Source organism: Protopterus annectens, chromosome 10.part0, assembly GCF_019279795.1.
Source record: "Protopterus annectens isolate FY-2018-M chromosome 10.part0, PAN1.0, whole genome shotgun sequence".
In the NCBI taxonomy this organism is placed as follows: Eukaryota; Metazoa; Chordata; order Ceratodontiformes; family Protopteridae; genus Protopterus; species Protopterus annectens.
In genome coordinates this window covers 1,455,151,329-1,455,172,911 of record NC_056744.1, presented here as the reverse complement: position 1 = coordinate 1,455,172,911, position 21,583 = coordinate 1,455,151,329, and the positions used below count along the sequence as shown (strand labels likewise).

Below are 21,583 nucleotides of genomic sequence, written 5' to 3'. Positions count from 1 at the left end.
TGCTCTCTGTCAAGCCAAGAACACTGTATCAAAGGACCCAGATAATATCCTAGGAAGATGCCTTCTAAATAGCATGAAACATAAACTATGAGGCCTCTGGAATTGCTATTTAACTGTAGCCTCCAAACAGGCTTTGTGTCTCATGAATGGAGAACAGTAACAGACATTCCTCTGCACAAAGGTGGACCATCTACAGACCCTGGAAATTACAGATCCATAAGTCTCACTAGTCTCATATGCAAACCCATGGAAAGAACTACCATGGAAATGATCAGTAATGACATAGGAAACCTCCAGACACTGGACCTAACCAAATTTGGTTTCATCAAGGGCAGGTCATGCCTACTCAACCTGGTGCACTTCTTTAAGAGGGTCACCAAAGCAATGGATGAGGACACAATGGATCACATTGCCTACCTTGACCTGGCCAAGGCATTTGACACAATACCCGACTTGAGCAATGTTGACAAACTCATGTGGTTAAGTACAAACCCTTATGTCAGCCAGTGGATTGCCAGCTGGTTCACAGACAAGATCCTGGAAGCTGAATTGGAGAGTCCATCTCTACAAAGAGGCTACTCACAAGCAGAGTTCCTGAAGGATCAGTCCTGGGACCACTCCTTTTTGGCATTTACTTCGCTGAAGTCAAGGCTAATGTCAATGGCTTCTGGCTGAGTAAATTTTCAGATGATTGCAAATTATGAGCTGTCACTGAATCGCACACCGACACAAATGTTCTTCAGGAAGGGCTGAGACAGATAAATAATTTGTGTCAGAGTCATGGGAAAACTAAATGCCAAGAAATGCATAATAGCATGCTTCGGGAAGTCATCCAACCCTAGTAACTATCATATTGACAATACACCCCTAAGAGTTGACCCAGTAGTCAGGGACTTGGGGACTCACATAGACAGTAATCTAGCCTTTGACCATCAAGGGTCTACAGTAATGCAGTAATGAGGAAATCGTTCTATGTTGTGCAACTTGTAAACAAAGGTATGGCATCTAGGTCCAATGCAGTCATTGTTCCACTACATTTGGCATTCATCAGACCTATCATTGAGCAAAATGTCCCCACTGGAATGTTTCTAACCAGGCATATCAAACAATTGGAACACGCACAGAGGTACCTCACTAAAAGAATACAGGGCATAACTAACATGTCCTATGCAGACCGCTTCAAGGCCCTATTCTTGTATTCTGTCTCCTATAAACTGAGTATTATCAGACCCCATTATGATGGACCTCCTACATATCTGCAAAATAAACAGCACCGGAATTATCCATTCTAAAGACTTAAACCTTGCCTGTGATATAAACAGGACCTGCTGGAGAGACAGGTATATATCCCAGAGACTACTCATTGTCTGGAACAGGCTCCCAATCCATGTGAGGCAGAGTTCCTCCCAAACCTAATTCAAGTATAACTTTGACAATTGAATAAGGAACAGAAAATTCACCCCTGGTTTGACACCTATATCTCTAATGGATACATGCAGCATGTAAATGGATCATCTCCCAGGCCCCTGCTTGTAAATGTTTCTCCTCCCAAGTCCCTGCTTACACTTATCAAAGGTACCAGAACTTGTCAGAGATTTGGGATGCATGTCGAGGCCTAAAAGGCCCTTGTGGTCGTTAGCCCACTAAACACCTATGAATCTAAAGGCATGCTGTCATTTAACCTGAGTGGCATTGTTGCATTTGATACTATCTGGCAATCAAATGTGATGAAAGCTTATCTCTGTGGTTGGCTTGATTATTATTTTACCTTGAAAACAACTTACAAAAAAATTACCCAATATGCTGTAAATGTACCATATTCATGCATAGCCCCCAGAGAACTGATTGGCTTGAATTAACCCACAATAAATACTCAGCCAACAAAGGCACTCCACAAGATAATATATAAATGTAATAAATGCCCAATGTACTTTACTTAAAAAAACACTATCGAACTAGAAATCTTGAGACAGCAAAATCTATATGTTCTAGCATACACGAAATCCAACTATCTCTCTATATTAGGTGCAGACAGCTAAACTATGGAACTTAGTCCTACCAAACCTAAGACTGGATCCAAACCAAAATGCTTTCCTAATCAAATTAAAAGTTTCCCTATCATTCAAATTGCACCACAGCTGTTTGCACCGAATCTTATCCATTCATACTGCCCTTGCCATGCATTACATTCACTATCATAAATATAACTAACCAAGCAGTGTAACACTGTAAAAAGAATTGATTTCTCTGACTCCTACATTCCTTAAATCTCCACCATTACTCACTACCATTTTCCATTCTATCAGGAAGACACAATGTAAAAAAATCTATTTGTACAGGTAGTACTCAGCTTGACAACTTACACAAAGGTGAAACTTTTTAACCAACGCAGTTGTATGCTATTACAAATATTCCTGCAAATATTGTTCAGTTGTAAATGCTTATGTACTACATAGTCAGTAATTTAACTCTAATGTTAACTGTTTGCTTTTATTCTGCCTTCATGTTTATTCATACTCAGAGACTTTCTCCCTGGGCGTCCTCTGAAAATGGGTTATATTTCAGAAGGATTATCCTAGTTAACAAATGGAAATATATACATAAAAATGGTGTGGGACTATATGACTGTATATGAATACCAACAGATGGAAACAATTAGCCTATCAAGTCTGCTCTTGAAGTGAATTTAATATTTCACCGCCTCTTCATCTCTCCTTCTCCATACATCCCATGCCCTCTTTTTTGTACTGTATTTTATTTTATCATAACAGTAGCAAGAAATATGAAGATTAAGCTAAGAAAGCAAATATCATGGAAAATATGTACAATATTTATGCAAACACAAAACAGAATACATTCATCAATTTTTGATTTTGAACAAACTTTTCAGAGAAAATACCCCATCCAACAGGAAAACAGACTGAAGGGCGAGCATTTTCAATGAATACAGAAGTCTTTCTCAAATCAGTCTTGAACAAATTATCCAGCTCTCACCAAAAGTCGACTTCACATTATTTCCTTTACTAAGCACATAATATTTGTTACTATACATGCCAAAACTCACCCCACCTTATATAGGATGGGTAACCTCTACAACTCCAGCAAGAAACAGACATGATCAGAGTGCAGCAACAGCAAGTCAACAGAAGACGCAGCAAGAGAAAACATACTGCTATGATGTAGCAATCATAGAAACAAAACAATGTGAAACAAAAACACAATATATTAGCTCAGAAATCTGCTATAAGGAAATACAGACATTTTTGTTTAAAGACCAGATGTACTGTTTATGATGCCTGATGTTTAAGGCTGTCTTCTTTGTTAAGATTATGAAGAGGCAGACTTAAGAAAAATGACTAAAGGACTTCAGCACAAGGACTGTCAACAACTACTTTAAGTTCTTCTAAATTCATTACCTCAGTAATGCTGTCTGTCAGTCTCAGCCTCTGACACAATCTTCTTTTTTCTTTGATCATTCCTTGTATAAGTGTCTTCCCTAGTTATTTCTGTCATCACGTTATGTGGCCAAAATATTTAGTTTTTCATACCTTCTACAGAATAGTATGGGTTTATTGCTTTAAGTATTGGCCAATTCAATCTTCTGATTTGAGTTTCATGCAGTCCAAGGAACTCTCAAATTATTTTACCAGTACTACTGTTTAAAAGGAATGATTTGCAGGTGCACAGCCTTAGTTACAATAGAACTCTCACAGCCATGTGTCATTACTAAGAAACCGTTAATTCTAGCCATATAAACATTTACTGACAATGTTATCTTTACTCTTTAAAATTTTATCCAGGTTTGCATTGCTTTCCTTCCAAGACACAAGTATATTTTAATTTCATGGCTGCAATCATTATTGTACGGTATTCATTAACCTGTTAACTCTCTTGCTCTATTGCACTACGTATCTCTTTAGTATTGCTCGTGTTAGTCAACTTTCATCTCTGTTATATTTTTGAACTGCACTGGAGCTTTTCCCTCTGGGCCTCCGCTGAAAATGGGCAATAGCCCAGTCGGATACTCCCAGTAAACAAAAGTAAAATAAATAAATAAATAAAATGAAATCTGCAGAGATCTTTGAGCATAAGTCCTGCCTTCACTTCTTGATCATCTGTTTTTCAAGAACTGTTAGGACAAGCTGACAAGTTATCTATTTGCTGATACTGATAACTGAGTGGCCTACCCTAGTACAAAAATGATTTTAGTGAATTTGTTTTATTTCTAATTTTGGAAGGTCTGTGGTTCTGTGTCATATAATTAGCTGGTTTTCAATTTAGTACATTTCTTTTCCCCCACCTTTCCTCCATCTGATGCTTGTGCTGCCCCTGGCCTCCCCCACTCCCCTGACTGACCAACCACTGATCCTTCCTTTGCTCCTTTCTAGTTACACTTAGGCATAACTCTTCTTTGGGTGGGTTTCCTGAATCCTCAGGAAGTCAACCTTATGGCACCTCAATGTTAGCCCTAGACAGCAAAGGATCCTGAAGGGAGCTGTGAGTGTAGGAGTCATCATATGTGTGGTTACTGATCATGGTATCTACCCATGGAATTTTCTAGTAAAATCAGAGCACGATGTAGTCATTGTCACAAAAGGAAATATTGTCAGCCTAGCTATCTGGAATTTTGTAAATAATATATGTCATTTATGAATATTAATATGATTTATAAAGAAGTGTGACAGAAGGAGATACTGCTAGCCCAGCTATATGGAATTTTGTAAGTGGTTGTGTGTCATTTGTGAATGTCAACATGCTCAAGAACAGCAAAAAGCTTAAACTACTTTATAACCACGTAATAAAAGAGATGTTATCTTTCACTTTCAGTGCAACAGGAGACAATGTCTAGAACTAGAACTTTTTTGTATTGTATTTAAATGTGGAGGAATGTAAATTATTGTAAATGTAAATTATTTTCCGACTTCCACCATTTGCCAAAAGATCTAAGATCTGTGTTTTCACAGGTAGATGCTAAAATCAATGGTTGTGAGCCTTTGAACTGACAGTCAAATGACAAGAAGTGATGTCATGCTGTCAGCTACCCCAGCAGTAATATCTGATATATTAATTTAAGAACTCACTGACAGAGAGAGAGAGAGAGAGAGAGAGAGAGAGACTGTGCATTTTGTATTTGACCTGACAGCATCAGCTGGAAGTCTCATTTACCACATCTGTCTTGCCTGGCTCTGGAAGTAAGTTAGTTGGGTACAGCAATTTCTGTTAGACTCAGACAGGAATATAGTGAAGTATACCTTAGATGTTTTCTTTCTTTATTTGAGATTGTCCTGCAATGCTGTTTTAAATATATCCTGTGATTTTGAACTCTGATGTAACTGTGATTTTTAATTGAGTATTTTCTTATTCTTTTCTTATTTTTTATTAAATATTTTTTAAACCTATCATTGTGGCTGCTCTGTGTAGAGACATATATATATATATATATATATATATATATATATTCCAAGAGTACTTGCATATTTATTTGGTGACACTGTGTGGGCGACTCCTAATAGCCTTGCTCTTAGTCAAACTACCACTTGGAGAAATAGTAATATTACACAGTAAGACTGGATACCCTTTGTTAAGGGCCTTAAAGTCGCTGATAAAGAGTTGGCTTTTTAAGCCTGAGCCTGTTTCTCAAATCTGTCTGACAAGTTTTGATACCGTAGGGTTATTTTAAGGGGTACATGTAGGTTTGGGAATGGGAGAGGATCAGTCATTTATAGGCAGCATCTGTCTACTAGAGATACAAGTGTAAGACTAAATTTCCGATTCCCCATCCAATGGCCCAAGTTATGCTTGAATTGAGTTAGGGAAGATTTATGCTACAGATGAGGTTTACATTCCTTGACTGATTATGATGCTTATGTTTTGCAGATGTGCAACAGGTCCATCAGAGTGGGATCAGGGGATGGTTTGTAGGTTAACCATGGAATGTCTCTCAGTAGTCTGTAGGAGACAGAGTAAAGGCATAGGGCTTTGAAATAGTCCACATAGGACATGTTATGCCCTATTTTCTCTTTGTGATTTATCTCTGTGAATGCTCCAGTTGTTGCATATGCCTAGTCATGTACATACCAAAGGGGATGCTGTAGTCAATGACTAGTATGAAGAGGCAAAGAACAATGGAACAGTGACATCCTTGGACACAAGTGCTACATCCTTGTTTATAAGCTGCACAGTGTAGAACAATTTTCTTACTACCATAGACACATGATGGTCAAAGGTCAGGTTACTGTCTACATATATTCCCAAATCCCTGAGCACTGGGTCTGCTTTTCGAAGTGTGTTATCAATGTTGTAGTTTCCAGCGGTAGTTGTTTTTCCAGAGGATACTGTTATGCATTTCATGGCAATAAATTTTAGATTGTGGCTCTGTGACCAGTTATTAGTCTGTATCACGCCTTCTTGTAAGGTCTGCAGACTTAGTCAGTTACAGGCCCTCATCTTTGACCTTGACTTCAGAGAAATAGATGCCAAAAAGGAACAGCACCAGCACTGAGCCTACTTGTGACTGGATGTAGATGCCTCTATTAAGGCTTTTTGGCTCCTATCTGTGAGCCAGCTGACTATCCAGTAGTTGGCACAGGTGCTTATATCTAATTTCATAAGTTTCTCTGTAATGCCCAAATGGGGTGCTGTGTAAAATGCTTTGACCAAGTCAAGGTAGGCACTATATACCATTTTGCCCTTGTCCATTGCTTTAGTGACATTCTCAAAGAAGTCCACCATGATGAGTAGGCATAACCTGCCCTTGAGAAAAAGAAAATGGGTTGGATATAGTATCTGAAGACTTCCTACATCATTGCTTACCATTTCCATGGCTTTGCATATGAGTCTAGTCAGACTTACTGATCTGTAGTTAACTGTGACTATTGATGGTCTGCCCTTGTGGAGAAGGATGACAGCTGCAATTCTCCCATTTGCTTGTTATGAAGCATGTCTGCAGACTGTGGTTAAATAGTGATTCTAGTGATTTTGATAAGTCGTGTTTCAGGTTACTAAGAAAGCATCTTGGGATATAACAGTGGCCCACTGATGCAGTGTTTTTGGCCTGGGAGAGTGCACTGATGACCTGTTTCCTAATGGTAGTCGAGGGACTATGGTTGAGGGTATTTCATGAGGGCAGTCTTGGGGGGGGGGGTTAAAACTGGAACTAAATTTTTCGGCAAGTAGCTCAAGTAGATGATCTATTTTTTCTGTCTCAGTATAGAAGAATCCATTTACAATTAGTGTGACTTTGCTGTATATGGCCTTTGAAATGGTAGATACAGCTGAAGAATGTCTTGTGATTGTTCTTGGGCTGGGAGGCTATTTTGACCTCAAATTTGGCTTTGGTAGGCTTGATTAGTCCCCCCAAGTGTTGCTTATTAAGATTAATGAGGGAGTTTTCACCTTGATGGGCATTATACCTCCTAATGTTTGCCACAGCTTCCTTCCTTTTGTAATACAACCTACTGATGGTGGGATTCCACTAAGATGGCATGTTATTTTGAGTCTGTCCTGTGCTTATTCCATTCAGATAAAGCTGTCTCTATGCAGCCATTAACATGCTTATACAGGATTTCCATGAAGATCTGCGACTGTCAGGCAGATCAAAGAAGGCAGGAGTATGGCACTGAATCAAGAGAGATGGCGACAGTTAACACAACCCCTCTAGAAAAATGGGAAAAAGGGAGTTGAGGATGATGGTCATGACAGGCTTTCCATAAGCAATTCCATATAGCCAGTGGTGTTCTTGGGGTGGAGTGGGGGTGGGGGGGTGAGCATTTTGCTAGGTGTCACTTAACAGTACGAAGTTTACCTTAGAATAATTCCTAAAAATTCCAGGGATATCTAGTGTTCCAGGTTTTATTTTTATTTTAAAGGAGACAGATTAATGGTCTGATTTGACGAGCAAAGACATTAGGCTAGGGAGAATTCTGCATTCTTCCATGTTTGTGAGTACCTGGTCAAGGATGATAGTGCTCCTAGTGGGAATTCAGACTAGCTGGTTCAGAGTGTTTGCATTTACAATGTCCAGGAATTTCTAGGCTGTTCATTTAAAAGGCTTTATAGGAGTGGACAAGGTTTTACTGGGTCTATATTAGATCATTGAAATGGCAGAATTTCGAATAATCTAATATCGAACCCAATATCGCAAACACTGAAAACAGCATAGCTGCACAAAACCGAATTCTTTCCTAGGGAAAGAATTTGGTTGGCCGTTGTTGTGGCTTCGCTGTTTTCAGCGATGCAGTGGAAAGCTACGGGTTGGGTTAAGGTAAGTGTGATTGTGTGGACATTCGGGTTAGGGCGCAGGTTGGGTGAGTTAGGGTTAGGGCGCAGGTCAGGTAAGTGTGTGATTGTGACAGAATTTGGGGTTGGGGTGGGTTAAGTGAGTTAGGGTTAGGGCATGGGTGAGGTGAGTGTGCGATAGTGAGAATTTGGGGTTAGGGGCGGGTTAAGTGAGTTAGGGTTAGGGCGCAGGTGAGGTGAGTGTGCGACAGTGACTGACCTTAGGGTTAGGGTCTGGGTTAAGGTAAGTGGATAGATAGTAGTGTATGTGCAGTGTAGTGTAGGGTTAGATGCAACTTTTAAATGCATGTGTGTGGATTGCTGCTTTTTAGTGTGCTTGTGGTGCGTGTGTGTTTCTTGGAACAGCAAATTTTTACCCCGGGAAAAAATTTGCTGTTTTGAGGTTTCGATATTTTTAGGGTTCGGGTTTTGCAGTTCAGCATTACGGCATTCGATAATGAGCCATTTCGATGATCTGATATAGACCCGGTTTTACTCATTATGTGAAAGCCTAGAAGGTGCAGGATCAGACCATCCTGGCAAATCAGCATGGTCTGTCAACTATATCCTTCGAAACGGACAAATATTGTGCCTCCTTTAACTGACATCAAAAACTAATCCAATTATTAAAGTAAATTATCTTCTGTTCATATAGTGACACCATCCTCAGAGAAGATAGAATACTGCACAGTGTTAAGCTCCTACTGGCCTGGGGTGCACAGTCCGAGAGCTCCATTGTTCTGTTTTCATATAGTCCAGGGAGGGATGGCTCAGGCCATTTACACAAATATGGACTTATGACTGACTTATGCTGGTACTCGTAGTTCAATGACCTGACTGCATGTGTGATCTGGCAGATCCTGGCCCCTGAAAGGTAACAGACCATGATCCCCTCCTTAATCAGCCTGATGTGTGGAATATCAGTGTGTCACACAGTGGAATTACCTATGACCAAAATATTGGGTTGTGTGTGGGTTTGTCTTATGGGCTTAGAGTCGAGTCATTGTGAGCTGTGGCTGCATGTGCCATGGTGGGCACTGTTTTGGCAAAGCACTTTTGAGGTTGCTGAAAATACTTACAGCAAGTGCAATGTTTTGGAGTCCTTTGGGGTTTAGGAAGATTACATTTAATAGCCTTGGCACATGTGGGTCTACGTGTCTAGTCTATACTGTGTGTGGTGGGTGTAGTGCGTGCTTCTGACAACCCATTTGGTATTATAACTGCTTGTGAGAACTTTACCTTCAGTGACATTGTGTAATTATAGCTCTCACATATAGTATAGGTTCATAGGTTCATAGGCTGGTACTAGGCTTTCAGCCCTAGGGCCTATACAAGCCTAGCCATAACAATTCCCTGGCTATTTCTTCCCACACTATTTACTTCCCTTTCATCAGTTTGTTTTAAGAATTAAGTGGTTGTCAGTAAACATGAGACAACTGCTGCATTGCCTAAGGATGCCCATATCCACCAAACTGGATGAAGAGATAGCAGGAAAATGCATATTCATGGTTACAGATCCTTTTTCCCTGATTTACAAGAAGATGGTACAAGAGGAGTTTACAGCTGGCTAGACGAGATAAGAATCAAGGCTAAGACTAAACTCATGAGGCAGTACCCCTTAATGTAAAAAGTAGTTGCTCTTTGTACAGCTAAGCACTGAGGAAATTTCTCAGGTAGTTTTACAGGGAAATTTTCATTCTCAAGTGCCTGCATCAATACAGAGCACCACTAACCATTGATACATGATGGCAGGCCTCACACAAACACAATGCTTTTATGTAGCCTCTGAAAACTGGTAAATCTGGCCAATCACAATAAGCACCAACATCCAGCATTAACAAATTCCACCTGCTATAACTTGAATTTTCAATTTATTGCATACAGACTTTTTTTCATTTATTACCTCTTTAAGACTACCACCTGAACCATAAATAAATAACTTTCCATCTGGCTTTAATACTTCCAATCTTCCTCATGAATGTCACCCTTACCCTTCTTTGGAGTTCTCTCCCCATTAACATCAAGTTCCTAACATCTCTGTCACAAATCTTCCAGCTTTTCATAATCCCCCATTAGGTTCATAGGTACATACTAGGCTAATAACCACCAGGGCATTCATAAGCCTAGCCGTGCTATCCAACCCAGTTGTGTCCCTATGTGTTTCATGGGAGTTTATTAGGAAGGGTACATTAGTTAGGAAGTTTCTAGAGGGTATGTGTGTCTGTGTTGGGGTATGTTAGTTTGGGCGTTACTATCTGCCTCTGACTATCAGAAACATGGGACCATACTCGGGGTGAATTTCCGATTTCCCATCCATTGGTCAACATTATGCTTAAACAGGATTAGGGATGGACTCTGCTTCACATGGATGTGGAGCCTGTTCCAGAGCATGAGAATCCTCCGAGACACATATTTACCTCACTAACATGTCTTATTCATGTCACAAGCAAAATTTAAATCCTTGGATCTAGTGGTTCTGATGTTGTTCATTTTGTGGATATGCAAAAGGTCTATCAGAGATGGATCCAAAGATGCCATGTATGCCAGGCCTAGATCATTTCTCAGGAACCTGTAGAAGACAAGAGTATAGATAAAAGGCTTTAAGGCAAATCATATCAGACAATGGGTTTATATCCTGGATTCTGTTGGTAAGGAACCTATGTGGGCATTCCAACTGTTGCATATGTCAGGTGAGGTACACGCCAAAGGGGGCATTGTACTTAATGATGTGTCTCATTGGGGCCAAATGAAGTGGCACTATGACTTTCTTGAACCTGGATGCCATACCCTTAGTTCTAAGTTGGGCAAGATAGACTGATTATTTTACTACCTTGGCCACTTGTTGGTCAAAGACCAGATAACTGTCTAAATATGTTCCCAGAGCCTTATTACTGGGTCAACTCTTAGGGCTGTCTTGTTATTGGAGTAATTATCCTGGGTGGCAGTTTTCACAAAAGGCACTATAGTACATTTCTTGGCATTTTGTTTTAGTTTATGACTTTGGCACCAGTCATTTGTCTGTGTTACATACTCTTGTAAGATGTTTGCATCATGGGGAAATCTGTGACAGCTCACATTCTGTAGTCATCTGCGACCATTGTCCTAGCACAGAGCCCTGAGGTGCCCCACTGGTGAACAGTCTCTTAGTGGTGGTGAAATCACCAATCCTGACTTCCTGGGTCCTGCCTGTGAGCCAGCTGGCAATCCAGTGAGTTATGTGGGGTGGTTATGGTCAGTTAGATGAGTCTGTCATCTGTATTCGAATGGGGTATTGCATTGAATGTTTTAGCCAGGTCAGGTAGGTGGTATGCACTGCTTTCCCCTTTATCCATTGCTTTGAAACCTTCTCAAAGTAGTCCACCAGGTTTAGTAGGCATGACCTTCCATTGACAATGGCAAACTAGGCTGAGTCCCGTGCCTGAAGGTTGTCTTTGTTGATAATTTTCATGACAATTTGTTCTATGCCTTTGCATATTAGACTAGTCAGTCTAATGGGTCTGTAATTTCTGGGGTTGGTTGATGGTCCACCCTTGTGAAGTGGGACAACCGTTGCAATCCTCCATTCTCATGGCACAAAGCCTGTTTTGAGGCTATAGTTGAAAAGTGACTGAAATGGTCCTGAGAGGTCACATTTCGAACTATTTAGGAGGTATCCCAGGATATTGTCAGGGTCCACTAAGGCTGTGTTTTTGGTTTTAGTGAGTGCTACCAGGACCTGCTCCCTGTTAATAGTAGGGGGGTTACGTAGGTATTTCATGGGGGGAGGCGGCGGGGAGTGGGGGTGATGTCTGAGCTAAATTTGTCAGCCAGCAAATTTGCCTTGCCGGTCTGCTCAGTGAAGGTGGCAGCACTGACCACCAGATCAGCACTCTGCTATGTTCTGCCTTCGTGATTACAGACACAGCATTAGTAGGCCTTGTGGTAGTCTTTAGCCTGTGAGGCTATCTTGACCTCCTAATTGGCATTGTTGTGTATGAGGCAGTGTAGGTTTCTCAGTCAATAGTGGAATAGTTAAAGTCTTCGATGAATGGGGTATTAGGATTAATGGTGAGTGTCTCCAGTAGGTCTACGTATGAGCTAAGGGAGTCTAGAGACATAGAGGGTGACCTATAGTGTGCCATGATATCGTATGGGGCTCTGCCTATAGTGACTTGCATGTGGATATCATCCTGTTTAACCAACGTACAGTTATGTTTGTTGCTGATATAAACTGAGATTCCTTAACCTTTTGTCCCTGTCTGTGCAGCTGATGGTCTACTTGTGTGAAAGGCACTGAAGCCTTGCACTGCCAGAGTACTTTCTGTGGATTTAAACCATTTCTTGGTAATGGCACAGATGTCTATATTTTCCAGACCGAACACAGGTTGTAGGGTGTGGAGTGTCTTGTTTAGGCTCCTAGCATTGAGCAGTAACACCCTTAGGTTTCTTTTGGTTTTAATTGATATGTGGGTAGGTTTGTCAATTTGTCAGTCTCTAAAAAAAGCTCTTAAGGGGTGGATAAAGTTTTAGCCAATAACTGGAAACCTATGGAAGACAGGTGCAGACCATCCTTTGCAAAGCTACATGGTTTGCTAACTATGTCTTCCCATGCTGACAAATACTGAATCACCATGGAAAGACACCAGAAACAAAGCTAATTACTGAAGTCAATCATCTTTCGTTTTTACTGTGGCATCATCCTTGGTGAAGGCAGAAGTGTTGCTCAGTGAAAGGCACATACCTGAATGAGACATATTCAGAGAGATCAACAATGTCTCTCTTCATATAGTCTAGGGAAGTATGTCTCAGGTCATTAACACCCACATGGACTATGACAGAATCTGTGGTGTAGTGACTTCAGTGTGTGTGTGTAACCTGGGAATCCTGTATTTTGGTTTCTGGCCCTCATCCTTTGATAATAATAGTGAACCCTCCTGCAGCATGGTAACCATTCACTAATGGTGCTTAACCTCTGCCCAGACGTGTATCTAGAGTGGGGAAAGGGCACAAGGTGCTACAGGACATAACTGGCAGTAATGCCATTCAGAAATTAATTCTGATACTGTAGTTGTAGTCAGGGCTATTGAAGCACTTTGTTTCTGGCAGTGTAATTGTAGCAACCTACTTATTGCATCTGTTGCAAGTGGTTTGTCACAGTTTGAAGCAGAAAACTCAGGATCCCTTTTTTTTGCTCCTTTACTCCTCGACCTAGAGTTGAGTTGAGGGGGTGCTAGTTCAAGAAACGACACCTGGTGCTACAGAAGATAGCTATGTCTCTGCTTCCACCTCTTTAACCCCTGTCTGAGTTGCCTATGTGGTCAAGTATCCTGCCTTACGTATTTTTTTTTTCTTGTACGAGCTGAAAGAACCCTTCATGATCTGCTGCTTCTACAACCTCATTTTTACTTATAAACTTTGAAAACAGGATTCTCTGTTATATTTCTGGAAGACTGAGAACGCCTTTCTTGCTCTTTTTATTAGCTTATCTGCCTTCTCTGAGCCATCCATTTGCTTACTGATAGGGAAAATCCACCAGATTCTCCACTGGTTTGTTACATCTCGGTAATCTCCCACTTACTTTCACATTCGAGTTTCTCTGTTGACTTTTATGTATACCCTTCACCCAGCACAAAACCTTTTCTTCCATCTCACATTTGATCACCTGTCTGACACATACTGACCACCACATGATCCTGCCATACCTGCTCTATCTGTACATCTTGTGACCTGGAATGCACATGTTCCAGTCCCCTTTGTCATACATCTATATTTACATTTTGTTTCACCTGCTTCTGCAAGAGGCTGTTGTTGCTCCATTTTTCTACAGAGACTCTCAGAATTGCTGAATGTGACTCTCCATCCTCTTGAGCTCCCACAATATCAGAACAATAAAAAAAGCAGTCAAAGAGAGGTAGAAATGAGACGGTGAAATATTAAGTCATGGTCATTTAATATGAGGAAAAGACAAAAGGATTCAGATAAAATACATGTTTCTGAATTATCTTGTCACAAATGGGAAAATAATTGTCTGGAAGAGCCTCATTTGTTACTACACTTACCTAATGAAATCAAGGTTTTATAGTTCTGTTCCATGACCTCCCTGTAAAGATCCTTGTCTTCATTTTTCAACATCTTCCATTCCTCTTCGGAGAAAGTGACAGCAACATCCTCAAAGTTTTTTGGTACCTGGAAGGACGTGCAAAATGTCTAATGTTATTTTTGTAGTTCATATACGCACACACAAATCTTGGAGTTTCATAGCAGAAATATTAGTACTTACTAATGACCCATAGTGTACTTATTGCTCTACAAACGAAACTTAACTACACCTTAAAAAAATGGATGAATCTGGTCTATTTCGTCATATGGGACAAGCAGACATGAAGTACAAATAGCACTAAACTGTTGTTGTCATAAGATTATATCCCTGATCAAGCATGTTATATCATTCTTATTCTCAGACAGAGATGATGGTTTGGGACTTGGTTATAGCCTGACTGGACAACTGCAGTGGTCTCTACTTTGGGCTTAAGGACTGAGATCTGGTGTGTCTTCTGTGGATGCAAAATTCGGCAGCTTAGTTACTGACCAGCACATCTCAAATTTCTCATATTATATTGGTCCTGCCAGAATTGCACTGGCTGACAACTGCAGCCTCACATGTTTTCAAAATCTTGATCCTCACAACGCCTTACGTAATGTAGGTTCCGAATATCTACAACAGTTTCTGAAATACTCCACCCCAACAAGATGTTGCTGGCTGTTCCAAGAATGTCTGGAGAACACTGGTAAGTGTATTTCACTTATCTGGTCAAAACCTAGTGCAGCCTTCACAGAATCAGGTGATCAGTTCACAGTTCTCCCTAAGGAGGTCAGTAAAATACCATATTTTTAGGGCAGTCTATATAGATCAAAATAGGAGCACCATAGGTTTTAGATTCCTAAAGTTTTACTCAATCAATTCTTAATTTTTATGACTTTCTTTAGATTAGAATTCATTTTTAAGATATGCCACATTTTAATATTCAGTTCTAGTTCTGTTTTAATTTTTTGTAATGTTCAAACAAATGTAACTCCTGCTCAAAGGGTAACTTGCTGTTCTCAACTTCTGGTGCTGGAAGTCCAATTGCTATTGTTAGACTGACCAGCAGAGCAGTACAGGAGACAAACAGGAAGGGTATTAAGTGAGTGGCTGACACTAGATCACCAGTCCTGAGAGGGGAGGGGGGAGCAGCCTGACCCACTACATGACCAACACCCAGCAGAGATTAATGGCTCAGCATGCAACAGCACAGGACAATGAAATGCATGTCCACCAAGTTATGCAAGTTCCATGGAAACTGATCAATTTATGCATGGAAGCATGTACACATATCACTGTAGTGGCGCTATGGGAAGTCAGCACATTAGGCTGTCAATGAGATATAGGCCAAAGGGAAGATAGGCATCCATCCATTTTGGCTGCCTGGGTGATAGTTCTCCCACCTTTTGGATCTCTTACACTAGCACCAGTTGCCTGCAGGTATGGTTGCCTCAAGGCTAAGTTCCACTTAAAAGTGGTATATATATATATATATATATATATATATATATATATATATATATATATATATATATATATACACACACACACATACATACATACACACACACTGGTTAAAATTCCAGGTTTTTGTTATATAAAAAAAGGAGATCACAGTAAATCATTTCAAAATTTTTCCCACATTTAATGTGACCTATAACCTGTACAATTCAATTGAAAAACAAACAACTCTGTTAGGGGAAAAATATAAAAAAATAAAAAACATACAATAAGCTGGTTGCCTAAGTGAGCACAGCCTTAAACTAATACTTTGTTGAAGCACCTTTTGCTTTAATTACAGCATTCAGTCTTCTTGGGTACACACCTGCCATCAATTAAAGAGATTGTGAGTGACCTCAAATAAAGTTCAGTTGTCCTAGTAAGATTTTCCTGACATTTACTCAGTTGCCTGCTACAGCAAAAACTACGGTTCGCAGAGAGCTTACAAAGCATCAAAAAGATTTCATTATTGAGTCAGTTAGGAGAAGGGTACAAAAACATTTCCAGAGCATTGGATATAGCACGGAATACAGTGAAGATAGTCATCAAAAAGTGGAGAAAACATGGGGCAACACTGATGTTGCAAAGAACTGGACGTCCCTCCAAAACTGATGAAAAGACAAGACAAAAACTGGTTATGGAGGCTGCCAAGAGACCTAATGCAGGAATTTCTGGCAAGTACTGGTTGTACACTACATGAGACAACAATCTCCCGTATTCTCCATATGTCTGGTCTATGGGATAGGGTTGCAAGATGGAAGCCTTTTCTTACACACAAAAATATCCAGGTCTGGCTAAACTTTGCAAAACAATACATCAAGCCTCCCAAAAGCATGTGGGAAAATGTGTTATGGTCTGACCAAGGTTGAACGTTTTGGCCACAATTCCAAAAGGTACATTTGGCACAAAAACAACACTTCACATCATCAAAAGAAAGTACAGTTTTGTACCTACCATAAATGTAGATGTCCGATAGGTATGCATCTGCAGTCATCACATATGGGTTGTCCTGCCTCAGGCAGCCCCTCGGTCGGCCGGATTCCAAAGTCTGGGTCCGGCGTCGGCTGATGTCGCCCTTTCCCTGACTTCAGAGCACCTGGGGTATAAAAACATCAGCCGACGCCATCTTCCTCAGTTTTTCTTGCCCCAGATGCCAGGTGCCCTCAAAGGAAGGCTAAATTTGGAGGAATGCAATAAATTCCAAACATGCACAGAAATATATATATATATATATGCAAAAAAAAAAAAAAAAATATATATATATATATATATATATATATATATATATATATATATATATATATATATATATAAAACAAATACACCATAATAGATAACCCCAGCAAGCTATGAGAGGGATAAGTACCCAATAAATACCACAGAGGGGAAGGTGGGAGGGTAAACCTGACTGCAGATGCATACCTATCGGACATCTACATTTATGGTAGGTACAAAACTGTACTATGTCCTTCAAGGATGCATCTGCAGTCATCACATATGGGTAGAATACCATAGCCAATCTGGGGGTGGAGGATCTATGTAAAGGATGGTGTAGCTAAAATGCCCTGCAGGACTGCCGTAGCAAAGCCTGCTCTGGATCTGGAATATAAAGGTAAATTGTAATGCTTGGAAAATGTATGCACGGAGCACCATGTAGCAGCTTCTAAAATGTCCTTGGTAGCCACCCCTCTTAAGAAGGCTGTGGAGGTGGCTGTGGCTGTGGCTCTGGTGGAATGAGGTCTAATGTTAGCTGGCACAGTTTTTCCATGAAAGGAGTAACAAAAACAAATGCAATTCCCTATCCATTTAGAAATTGTCTGTTTTAAAATTGCTTTTCCTTGTGCACTAGCAGCATATGCTACAAATAGCTGGACAGTTTTTCTGTTACTTTTAGTTCTGTCCAAGTAGTAGCGCAACTGCCTGTGTATGTCCAGGGTGTGCAGAAGCTTTTCCCCTTTGTTTTGTGGATTTGGAAGAAGGTAGGCAGGTGAATAGCTTGGTTTAATGAGACTCTGGATACCACCTTTGGCATAAATGAAGGATTGGTTCTCAAAGAGACTCTGTCTTGATGAAAGATAAGAAATGGTTGCACTGCCATGAGGGCCTGTAACTCAGATACTCTTCTTGCTGAGGTTATGGCCAGAAGAAAAGCAGTCTTCCAAGACAGGAAAGTACAGTTTTGTACCTACCATAAATGTAGATGTCCGAGAGGTATGCATCTGCAGTCCTTACATATGGGTTGTCCTGCCTCAGGCAGCCCTTCGGTCGGCCGGATTCCAAAGTCTGGGTCTGGCCTCGGCTGATGTCGCACTTCACCCGACATCATAGCTGCTGTGTATTGGGTATAAAGGCATCAGCCGACGCCATTTTCCTCAGTGTTTCTTGCCCCAGATGCCAGGTGCCCTCTAGGAAGGCTAAATTTGGATAAATGCAAATGATTCCAAACAGTAGAGCGCAAACAATATAAGCATGTATATACATATATACAAACAAATACACCATAATAGATTCCCCCAGCTAGCTACAAGATGGGCAAATACCCTAGGAGTACCACAGAGGGAAGGAGGGTAATCCTGACTGCAGATGCATACCTCTTGGACATCTACATTTATGGTAGGTACAAAACTGTACTATGTCCTTCAAGGATGCATCTGCAGTCCTTACATATGGGTAGAATACCATAGCCAAACTGGGGGAGGAGGTACTAAGATAATGATGGTGTAGTTAAGATCCCTTGCAAAACAGCAGTTGCAAAACCTGCTCAGGATCTGGAGTATAAAGGAAGATTATAATGCTTGGCAAATGTATGCACAGAGCTCCAAGTAGCAGCTTCTAAAATGTCTTTGGTAGCCACTCCTCGTAGGAAAGCTGTAGTAGTGGCTGTAGCCCTTGTGGAGTGAGGTCGGATGTTTTCTGGAGTTGTTTTTCCATGAAAAGAGTAACAAAATCTAATGCAATTTCCTATCCATTTTGAGATTGTCTGTTTTGAAATTGCTTTTCCTTCCATTCCTGTTGCATATGCTACCAGAAGCTGGTCAGTTTTTCTGTTGGTCTTAGTTCTGTCCAGATAGTAGCGTAATTGCCTGTGCACATCCAAGGTATGTAGTAGTCTTTCCCCCCTGTTCTGTGGGTTGGGGAAGAATGTTGGTAGGTGGATGGCTTGGTTCAATGATACTCTGGAGACCACTTTTGGCATAAAAGTAGGGTTAGTTCTCAAGCACACTCTATCCTGATGGAAGATAAGGAAGGGCTGTATTGCCATTAATGCCTGTAATTCGGAAACCCTTCTTGCTGAAGTGATTGCAAGCAGGAAAGCAGTTTTCCAAGATAAGAACTGTAATTCTGCAGTTGCTGCTGGTTCAAAAGGGGGAAGTGTTAACTTTTCCAGCACAAAGTTAAGGTCCCATGTAGGTAAAGGTGGCTTCCTTGGAGGCTTTACATTTTTAATTCCTCTCAGAAACTGTCTGAGTAGAGGATGAGAGAAGACTGGAGGATCCATGTTGTATTCTGCTGAAATTGCTGATGCATGAATCTTAATGGAGGAGTAAGACAGGCCATTGTGGAAAAGTTCTGCTAAGTATTCCAGGATGTTAGCTATGTTTGCTAATGATACATTTTCTCCTTTTGCTGCACTCCAAATGAGGTATCTTTTCCATTTGGCTGAGTAAGTCTTCCTTGTGGAGGGTCTGCGAGCCTCCAGGATAATGTCTTTAACCCTCTGAGATAAATCGGAGTTATTTTGTTTTATGTAATATTCCAAGCAGCTAGCTGTAGTGTTTTCAAGTTTGGATGTAGGATCCTGTAGTTGTTCTGTGTTAGTAGTAAAGGACATAGAGTAGAGGCCATGCGTGTGTCCGAGACATACTCCTCAGTAGCGGGTACCAGTGTTGCCTCGGCCAGTCTGGAGATATCAGGATTATCCGTGGGTGATCTTCTTTGATCTTCAGTAGCACTTTGTGCATCAAAGGAAGAGGTGGGAATGCATATGCTGCCAGGTTTTCCCAACTGAAGGATAGGGAGTCCACCTTCCAAGCAAGTGGGTGGTATGTCCTTGTGCAGAATTTCCTCAATTGGTGGTTGTGTGGGGATGCGAACAGGTCTATTTCTGGTAGTCCCCATTTCTTTGTAATGGTTTTGAAGATGTCTGGATGCAGCATCCATTCGTGGGCATCCGTGGTAGTTCTGCTTAAGGTGTCTGCTAGCGAATTTTCTTTTCCTGGCACAAATTTGGCCTGGAGTTGAATGTTGAGGTTCAGGGCCACATTCCACAGGTCCATTGCCATCCGGCATAGAGGATATGAGTGTGTACCTCCCTGTTTGTTGATATACCACATGACTGTGGTGTTGTCCGTCCTTATCAGCAAGTGACCCTGTTGCAGAAAAGGTCTGAATGTCTGGATTGCCTGTTTCACTACCAGCATCTCTTTTTGATTTATGTGTAGATTCAGCTGGTCTTGTGTCCATAGGCCTTGTATACACTTGTCCACCATGTGTGCCCCCCAGCCTAGGTCTGAGGCGTCCGTGGTGATAGTCTGGCTTGGATGAGGTTTGTGGAAAGGCAGTCCTCTGTTTAACTGACAGGCCTGAGCCCACCACAGGAATTCTTGCTTCAGGCATGGAATTATTGGAATCTGGGCTTCTAGACTGTGCTTGTGTTGAGACCATACATTCCTTAGGTACCATTGCAGCTTTCTCATATGCAGCCTGGCATGTGGAATCAATATTATGCAGGATGCCATGTAACCCAGGGCTTGCAGGACCTTCCTTGCTATAAGCTGGATCTGTGTTGTTAATGCCATGAAATAGAGTGGTAGTTGCTTTTGTTTTTCTGCTGTGAGAAATGCCATCTGATTTGATGTGTCCAGTTCTGCACCCAAGAATGTTATCCTTTGGGATGGTACCAGTCTTGACTTTTTCATGTTGACTGTGTATCCCAGGGCTTGCAGCAGTTGTATAACCTTTTGTTAATTTGTTCTTGTTGTCCGCTTGTATTAGGCAGCTGTCCAGGTATGGATAAATCTGAATTCCCTGAAGCCTGCAATGAGCAATTACTGATGCCAGGCATTTCGTGAATACTCTGGGCGCAGTAGATAAGCCAAAGGGCAATGCTGAGAATTGATAATGCTCTGATCCAGCAAGAAATCTGAGGTATCTTCTGCAATCTGGTCGTATAGGGACGTGCAGGTATGCCTCCTTGAGATCTAGAGTCACCAGCCAAGACTCCGTGCCCAGCATGGGAAGAAGTTGCTGTAGGGTCAGCATTTTGAATTTTGGAACAATGAGATATGTGTTCAGAGCGGACAGGTCGAGAATAGGCCTCCATTGATTTTCTTTCCTTGGTACCAGGAAAAGTCTGGAGTAAAATCCTTGCCCTTGTTCCATAGGCGGTACCTTTTCTATAGCTCTCATCCTTAGTAGGTGGTTGATTTGTCCTAGAGCGTTTGTTTTTTGGTTTGGTGGTAGGTTTGGCATTCCTCTCTTTTTTGGTAGAGTGTGGAAGTGAAACCTGAAGCCTTTGTCTATAGTCTGTAAAATCCATTTGTCTCCTGTAATGTAATGCCAGTTTACGGAAAATAAGGCTAGCTTTCCGCCCAAGGGTGCTTCCAGTTGTTCCCTGGTAGGCGGTATCAGAGCCAAGTCATTGTGTCTGTCCTGTGGAAGCGGTTGTAGCTGAATCTGTGGCAGTACTTCTCTGGTTATTAGGCTGCCACTGATGTCCCCTGTAGGCACCTCTGGATTGACCTC

General features: G+C 41.1%; 1 protein-coding gene across 1 annotated transcript in view; it reads right to left on the bottom strand.

Annotated features, from left to right (window-relative positions):
* Positions 1-21,583, bottom strand: part of LOC122814301 (zinc finger protein 665-like) — a 640,008-nt gene that overhangs the window by 440,411 nt on the left and 178,014 nt on the right. Inside the window, exon 4 of the mRNA XM_044086888.1 lies at positions 14,316-14,442. Within this exon, the coding sequence (XP_043942823.1) occupies positions 14,316-14,442 (127 nt within the window). The remainder of the gene's footprint in view (positions 1-14,315; positions 14,443-21,583) is intronic.